The following is a 9,170-nucleotide window of genomic DNA, read 5'->3' as shown; positions in this document are numbered from 1 at the left end:
TTCACCAAACCAGTCAAGCCATATCACATAGAGTTTGAAGATTGATAATTACAAGCATCAGTGGCTTCCAGCATACCCAATTGCCCATGGTGTGGTTTGGAAGCTTCACTCACTAGCATTCTGTAAAATTGTGCAAAAATCTGCCACTTTTAGGCTTAGCCTATTTAGGTTTAGTCCTCCCCCCTCCCCTTGAACTTCATGACTTCCTTGCTTCATGATGGGCTTGAAAGTTTTGATGGAAATTGACCTCTGGATTCAAACGAAATATACTTACGGATTTGGGCGTTTTATTCGGATCCACTGAATTATTGCCTGTTGTCGCCTCAGCTGACTCCTCCTCCTCTACACACAAGCTTGACTCACGACTAAGGGTTGATATTGTGCTAGTAGTTGATAATTTCCTTACCAGTTCCTCATGTCTGTTCTTGTTATTGGCCGACAGTTTCTTTGTTCTATCAATGTCTTCAATAGTTAAATACAAAGACGGGACATTTGAATGGGATGCAATGAGCGGAAACATCTGCACATTTTCTTCCTCCACAATGCTGTCGCAATGATCGCTAACGATGACAGCAGGAGGCATGCAATCAAAACTGGACTGTATCGTTGAAAGCGTATCCGATCTTGCCCAATAGTCTCTAAAGTGCAGCCTCGACATCCAAAGAATTCCTCTGAGATACCGACTGATGAGGATTAATAGAAATGTCAGAGTCTCTAGAGTCTTGCTTGAGTTGATGGAGTCTACTCACTGAACTCTTTTCATTATCAATGACTCTTGAGATATGTTCTGAAGATGCAAATTCAGCTGCTAACTTCTCTACCTCTTGATAGCCTTCATCAGGAGAGAGTAAAGATTCCTTACTGATAGCACAAGCTAATGTCGAACTATCCGATTCTATACTATCAGAGCTAGTGATGTTATTGGATCTCCTAAGCGCTCTCTGCCTGTGCAGCTTAGGCACACTCAATACAAACTCATCCGAGTCGCTTCTGTGACCAGCGCTCAGAGTCTTCCTCAAAGTTCTTGGTGATTCTTGAGCAATACTCGACACTCCACTGTCCTGACTGTGTGTTCTTAAAGTCTTCATGTGTCCAGTGTCTGGCAAACACAGTGAATTTGATCGAACTTTCTCGGGCATTTCACTCATCGTGGGCGATTGGCTTCTAGGACTAAGGCATACGGACTATTCAAACTCCGCTACAATAGCCGCTGCTTGGACTGTACCGGGAGAAAGCAACATGTGTTTGGTTGATTCTGACGATATCGAGTCACTGGGAGCTAGATTTAAACGTAAATTCTTTGAGCTTCCTGACCGTCTATTCAGCAATGAAGATATTTCCTCATCATCTGATTTCTCATCTGATATGTCAGGAGTTGATACAGATCTAGTAAGAGTTGGCACAGATTGCTCTAACGAGACCTTTTCTGCACTTTCCGTAGAAGCAAATTTATTACAAAGACTTAAAATTCTAGGAGAAACTGATCTTACTGTTACGGGTGAGGTAGGTCTCTTATGAGGAGGGGGCCAAGAGCCTTGCGTAGATATCGACGAATCGGTTTGCTTATGTTTTGATTGTTGTCTTTGAGGACTCCTGAATCAGGCACTGCACGCTTATGTCCTTCCCTTTGCACTGCATCAACTGAATGTACGGCTTTCTTCTGCCACAATTGCACCGGTGACCCTCTCCCGTGGAGATGGGGTTGAAAGGCAGATGGTCTGGAGGAGGAGGGTGTCAGATCTTTATGGTTTTCCAATTCGAGAAAATGTCTCCTCATGGATTTGACGCCACCTCCTGGGATTTCTACAGGCGATGTCCTCTCAACAATGTTGAGTTTTGGTGAGGACATAATTGCACATGAACTGTGAGATTACTCACACAATGAAATATACACATTTAAAATATCTAACTGCATACACAGGAGGCTGCTGAAGTTCTGCCTCCTTTCATCATCAGAAAAATCATCAAGGTGTTTCGTAGAAAATTCATTTTTTATCTTGATTGAATTTGCATCCAATGTTTATACTCTGAGATCATGATGGTCAAGACAGCAGTGACAGCTCAAGTTTATCTTGGTTGCTAGGTAGTAAATCCACTCGGTTAACTGAAGCCGGGGTTCTTCATCCCCATCACTGACATCGGTGTGATCACCAGGCATTAATTCATCAAAACACTATTATTATTATCATCCATTTGACCGACTGGCATCAGTAAAGATCATCTAAATGTCTCCGTACAACATGAATGCTAACAATCTGGTTAAAATATCATGGAGACTCTGCAAATGACAAAAGAAAAATCATATCGTAATGAATGAAGCGATGACAATACAGCGGAATTACAGCCACTAACTCACTATGACAATCTACTGCTAAATTTGTACATACATTTATGCAAAACGTAATGTACCAATATGATGTGTAACATTATTTTAGGATGACTCATGAGATATCTAAAAAGTTGTACTCAATGTTTTTCATGTTTATATCGTAATAATGCCACTTATTTTGGAATGAACAAAAGGAGTCAAAAATATTTTTTATTCAAGTACTCACTAATGTAAAATAACCCCGTCAATTATAGTACATATAACAATAGGCAGCATATAGTATTACTAAGATCTACAATGTACCTGTGAAGGCAAGCACCTTGTGAGAGTTCATTATGTCACTCTGTTTCCTGTGAGTATGACATTAATAACACCCATCAAGGACAACAAGAAATATTTTACGCTACAACGATTTAAATTAGGTCCATCCAGCAAATGATATTGAAACAGCAATTTTTTTCTGAAATATTAATAATGTCATTGTCATTAACGCCCGCATTAACGTGTACGGTATGTAAAAATGTCTTCTTGAATGTTTTAAACATCTTTTATTAAGGATTTATGCTCGGTATAGTGATGTGACTGAATACTTTCTCACAGGGTTGTTTGATGTGATCAACTGATCATTTATAATGTTTGTAACAAAATATTACATAATTTTAATGTTAAATTATAAATACCGTACTAGACCTTTACAATACCAATAGCTATCACACTAATACATATCTTTTAGCTATTTTTAACTTCCAAGACTTTCTTTTCTTTATCAAATTGTTTTCTTTTTCTGCCTTTTTGTGGCAATTTTTATTATTCTATAAACTGTACATTTGTGTGCAAATTGAGGGCACTATTTGCATATATTTGAAATATAATTCAGCCCAATAATATGAGTTTATATTCCTTTCATTTCATGATCAAAATTAGTTTGATAATTTCCTTACTATATAAAGTAGTACATATGTATATTACTCATTTTAGGATGTTTTAATGCCAATACAAGTGTCTACCCCTTGAAAAGATGCAAACACGATTTAATTTAACTAGTAACAAACGCATGGCGCATGCGCGAGCCAGGAAATTCAGTTTTGGTTTTGAAACGTAAACAAAGCTGAATATCAAAACGACTCCATGCAGAAAATCACTTCTTTTTATAAAACTAAGCAAAATTACAACAATTACTTTAGGGAATATAAATACCAAAGTCATATCTAGCACATATGTCAAAAAGAAGTTGAAAATTCATCAGATAAGCGAGAAAGGGTCAATTTTCGGTCAAAAAAATTTCGAAAAAAATCATATTTTTTGGCCTTAAAACTTGGTCATAAAAAATTCCCGTACACCACCAATTTCATGATTTTTGTCCTCAAAAATTAACTGAGTAATCCTCATAGTGTTTTCAAGTCAATTCCCCGGGAGACGGAGAAACGGACATATAGAAAAAAAGATATTTAATTTTATTTAATTTAATCCACAAATTGAAACCTGAGTCGGGGCGTTGCAAACGTGTCGTACATGTGTAGGGACCGATTCTACAGCAAGCTTGAACTTCCCGGCTCGCGCATGCGCCCTGCGTTTGTTACTAGTTAAGATTTAATATAAATAGCGCCATCAGTGTTCAACTTTGCTTTTTTTTTTTTAAATGAATACAGCTCTACATGCCATCAAACAACTGTGCTCAGTCTCAGTCAGCAGTTACTAGTCAATACAAGTACCGGGGGTACCTAAAGAAAAGATCTTATTCTTATATACCCTGCAGGAAAAGATTTTTTTCCACCCCGATCCTGGCATTTCCCAATTCATACCAATTCAATTCATACCAACCTGACCCGTCCTGAAAAATTTGGAACCCACCCGATTCAAATTTTTTGCACACCAGACTGGCCGATCTGCAAACTATCGCATATGGACTTACACATACCTGGGGGAAGGAATGCCTTCTTTTCGCAGGTTTTATTTGTAAATTGTATTTTAAAAAATCACAAATATTTTGGGTTTAAATGCTAAATCACTTCCAAGTTCAAAGCTTGTAGCATTCCCAATACATCAAATTTACAGGCCACATTACAAAACAGCGAACTACCAAAGATAACTTTTCAATTTATATGCTGTAGGTGACAACTCAACTCACTGTATTTGAACAAGATCTCTCCAAATGTTCCATTACACCAAGTTAACCAATGGTGCCAATGAATGATCAGAAATGGTGAATTCGGAAGCTTGAACAGGTTCCTGAATTCCACAGATTGTCAACACAAAAAAAAACATCAAACAAATATGATTTTTTTGCATGCAAAAATATCATACATTTTTGGGACAACATAAATAAAAAGACAATAGCTTGTGACAACTCGCCACATTTTAACTCTCCACATGGGTGCCATGGCCATCTTCAAGTTCAAACATCCACTATACATCAACATAACATGCCATACCCAAATTTTGTTCAACCCAGAAGAGAAGACCCTCTTCCACTTCAAAGTACAAAAATCCCCATACATCAACGTCACATCCATAACATGGCTGATTATCTATTATCCCAGCGTACCTACCTAACAGCCAGCCATGCAATGAAATTAGAAAGCAAACTGGCAAAAGCGAGTTTTTATGATTTACTCTGAAATTCCAAATATGAATTTGATGCCATATTAAAGATGGAAAACTTATGATCATAAACTCGATTGTTACCATCAATTGAGTTGTCGAGTATGTTGATCGAGATATTTCATGTGTGGTATAGCGTATGCATTGGGGAAATACCTGGAAATCAGGACATAATCTCGTATTTTTGGGCGGGTTCAACATTCCCTGAGTTGGCAAAACCTGCAATCTTCATGGGAGTAATTTACTTCTAGTGCAAAGTAGTCAAAATATTGCTCTGCAAAATTTCTTAATTTTCATGATTTGGATTTATCATATTGAGCCAGGGCGGCGCCATTAGGGGGGGGGGGGGCAATTGCCCCCTATGATTTTCAAAAAGAGGTAAAAGGAAGGAAAAAGAGAAAGAGAAGAAAAAGAGAGAAAAAGGAGGGGAGAGAAGAGAGGAGGGAGAAGAAGAAAAGGAGCCATTCCCCTCCCTGGCCATGGTTAGAACATTGTAGAAAGGAGGAAACTCCCCCTTCGGACATCTTGCCCCTTGTGGAATGCTGACCTACGCGGTTTTAAAGTTGTTGGTTTTTATATTTTGGGCCCGTTTTCGGCAAATTTTCCCCCATAAAAGTCACATGGGCCTCTCTTGCCTTCTCCCAACTACTTTCGCTCGCTGCACTCGCGAATGGGCAAATTTTGTCCTTTTCTGACTGAAAAAGCATAAAAGGTGGGGTTTTTTTACTTCACGCTTCATAAAGTGGACATTTTCGGGTTTTAGTGATCATATGGGGCGACTACCTCCCGCCTATGCTCTTGATTGCGGCTTTCAATTTGAAATATTTCCAACCTCAAGACACCCCCCATTCATATCCTTTTATCGTGCCAATTTATATTAAAATAAAACCGGCATATCATATACAATGCAACCGACTCAACACACACCGCATTGCGACCAGAGGCGTAGATCACACATCATCTGACCCAAATCCCCCCAATATTTTGATACTCGGGTAGATGGTCCATACAATCATTACCCAATGTTGACGCCTGTATGTGGCTTTCTGACCAAAGTAACCTCATATTTGGCCATTTTAGCCTAAAAAGTGCCAAATTTTAACGTGCGACTTAACGTTTCCACCATATTTCAATTTGTGCACATTTGTACCATGAACTTATTTTGTTACCAAAAGGTGCTGGATTTACTAATTGAGTAGGTCCATGCCTAAAACCAGCGGGCTGAAAGTCGGGGCCCATGAATGAAATCCATAAAAATATGCGGTTGGAAAATAAACAAATTATAAATAACCCTGAAGGGTGAAAATGGTGCATCAAATGGCTTCATTTGTGCTTTCATTTTGAAAATTTTCTAAATTCTGAGGGGGGCACATCCCCCCTCAGACACCCCCCTGCGTTGCGCAAGCGCGACGGGCAGCGCTGTCGCGCAGCATAAAAAAATTCCAAAAATGTTTTGCCCCCCCTATCAAAATACCCTGGCGCCGCCCCTGTATTGAGCAGTATTCTCCGCTGTTTCTACACTGTGTAGAGAGAGCCTACAACAACTCTGAAGCCGTTCCAATAATTGAAACTCCTGGGCTTCGACCAGGAGTTCCAAGAGGTGCTGTGTATGTTACGTCGCGGTTTAATGTGCATTCACATGCACACTTAGCAGTATGAATGAGGAAATATTTGCTCTACAAATGATTGCAAATTACACATTTGTAATTATTTTTCATCACAAAATATAAAACACAGGTGAGCAATGACTGTAATGATTGGTTAATGAACGCAGCGTATTACTTATTGGGAGAGAAGATTAGACAAAATAATGACACACGCTGATGTTGATGCATCTAATGCACGAGCCCCGAAGGGGGAGTGCATTAGACGCCTCAACATCAGCGCAAGTGCATTATTTTGTCTAACTTCACAAGCAATAAGTAATACAAGTTTATTAATCTATTTTATACACGAGAAGAAAAAAAACATGCGATTTTTACTTTTGTTATTGAATTATCACTAAAAATGTTGGAAAACAGAAGCAAATATAAATGCATCAACCCGCCCGAAAAATGAATCAATCCTACGCGAACATGCGTGAAACACTGCGCGTAGTACACAATATATACACAATCAATGCATGTTTCGTACTTTTCTAACAGCTTTTCTGATCGGCTGCTTTGATATAGGAGTGTATGAAATGAATATAATTATATTATCTACAGGTCAAACAGGTTGTTTAAAAATTATTGTCAATATTAATATTATTTTGCGACATAAAATTGAAAACATTAAACACGGAAGACACCTTGGCTATGTCACTTCCTACAACTTGAGAACATGTCTTCAAACGTTCAAAATTTGTAGTTACTACAACTGACTCTGAGGTAAAACTGACAAATACTATAGTCTGTCCACATAGCAGTACACAGTAAATAGACTTCGGAAACTGGAGGTATGAGAATAATTATTTCAGTGCAATGCTTCTTTGGCATGCCAACTGCTGCGCGATTTGTGCACCACGCTCTTTACGCGTCGCGTCGCGCGTGACGCAAAGCATCGACCCCAGATGCCACAGATTTGGTTTGTACTATGTGGACAGACTGTAGGTATATTTCTTGATGCTCGAACTTTGGATTTCTTAAAGGCTTAATGTACGATTTCCTTCAAATTTTAAATTTGTCATTATATACTCAAAATGCTGAAATAATACTAGTAATAATGATCGGGAATGGTTTCCATTTTGAGCTGAAATAACGAGGTAACGTGAAAGAAACACTGCTTGTTATTTTGGCCGTTTAACACGCAGTTCTATGGGCGGACATAAAGTCATAATTTCTTGAATTATGACTTTATGTCGAACTTTACTCTGTTTACCTACAAACACAACAAATTTGGCTGATTCCATTTAGGTGCAAGTTGTGACATGTGTAAACATTACAAATATGCCAAAAAATCAGGTTTGAAAAAAATTAACCAAATTCATATTATAAGATCGTACATTATGACTTAAAACGTACAGTGCATCCCTACATGTGTATGTAGTATACCGCTGCAAGATTTCAGCCTCTGTACTATACTAAAATGCACCAAACCTTTGACGAGCGCGACTACCGTGATATTGCAAATTCGGCGCTAACAACACGTACGGCGCACAGTTCATTCATAAATTTCCACTCGGCAACAACAGATCGCCTCAGCAGCCAATCAGAGACAAGTGCGTGCAACGCAGTAAATACGCGATGTATCCTTACAATACGCGCTCGTCAAAGGTTTACTGCATTTTAGTATAATAGCTATGCAATTTATGGATGACAGAAAGACTAAAGTCTTGCTTGCAGGACTGAAGTAATACAGGGAACCCATCTGTTGGGTCCCTTTCTCAATCCGACTGTCCATGTTCGAATCAAGAAAAACACAACAATGCCAATGTCACTCTTGACAGATAAGCTTAAGCCTGTCATGCATGCATGTGAATGTACAATGTATATTTGCATGCATCAACATGCATTGAAAATAGCACAAGGCGTGAACCACTTTCGGAATTCGGATCCTTTTGTCATGTTTGTTTGTCACAGAACAAGCGACCAAATTAACAACAAAATATACAAATGTACTAACCGTCGATATCTCAAACAATTTTGAGTACAAATTTATATCCAATTTTCATCAAAATGTGTTACTTACCACTGACACTTCTCTGTAGTTATTTCGCCAACATGTTTCACTGATGCCTGATATGTGTTGTTGTTACTTCCGGTCTCGACCTCTCTCAATTTATTAATCGCCGTAAACTCATTTACATATTAATGAGCTTTGCTTAACCTTGCGTAGAAGCACATGCAGTATATTCGACAATCAAAAAGATCGAAAAGGATTTGAGGAGGGAAAGTCCCGGGAAGTCATGATGGGTTTTTTTATTTTCACAAAAAAATCCCAAATTTTAGGAAGGAAATATTAATTCACATAGGCCACTCTCAGTCACTCTTAAATATAATATGTGGCATGGTTATTACATTTTGCAATATAACGAAAGAACAGGAAATATGTATAAAATAGACAGAATTGAACCCTTGTTGGCAAAATTCATTTAACAATTCATTCATAATTTAAAACAAAGGTAGGCCTATGATTAAAAAGATAAAAATAGAATTGGTTGTGAAATATCAATATTTAATAACAAAGCAACTTGATCAATATATGACATAGAAAACACCCATTCCAATCAATGATATCATCAGATTCATCAGCTGAACTT

At 38.2% G+C, this 9,170-nt stretch overlaps 1 protein-coding gene across 1 annotated transcript; it reads right to left on the bottom strand.

Moving 5' to 3' along the window:
* Positions 1 to 540: 540 nt before the first annotated feature.
* Positions 541 to 1,598, bottom strand: LOC140153783 (uncharacterized; the record flags this gene model as incomplete). The annotated part of the gene is given in 1 exon segment (XM_072176637.1): positions 541 to 1,598. A coding segment is annotated over 1 exon segment (960 nt), but the record flags the coding sequence as incomplete, so codon positions are not given.
* Between the last annotated feature and the right edge of the window lie 7,572 nt (positions 1,599 to 9,170).

This window comes from Amphiura filiformis, chromosome 5 (genome assembly GCF_039555335.1).
Source record: "Amphiura filiformis chromosome 5, Afil_fr2py, whole genome shotgun sequence".
In the NCBI taxonomy this organism is placed as follows: domain Eukaryota; kingdom Metazoa; phylum Echinodermata; class Ophiuroidea; order Amphilepidida; family Amphiuridae; genus Amphiura; species Amphiura filiformis.
This window is presented reverse-complemented; position numbering and strand designations above follow the sequence as displayed.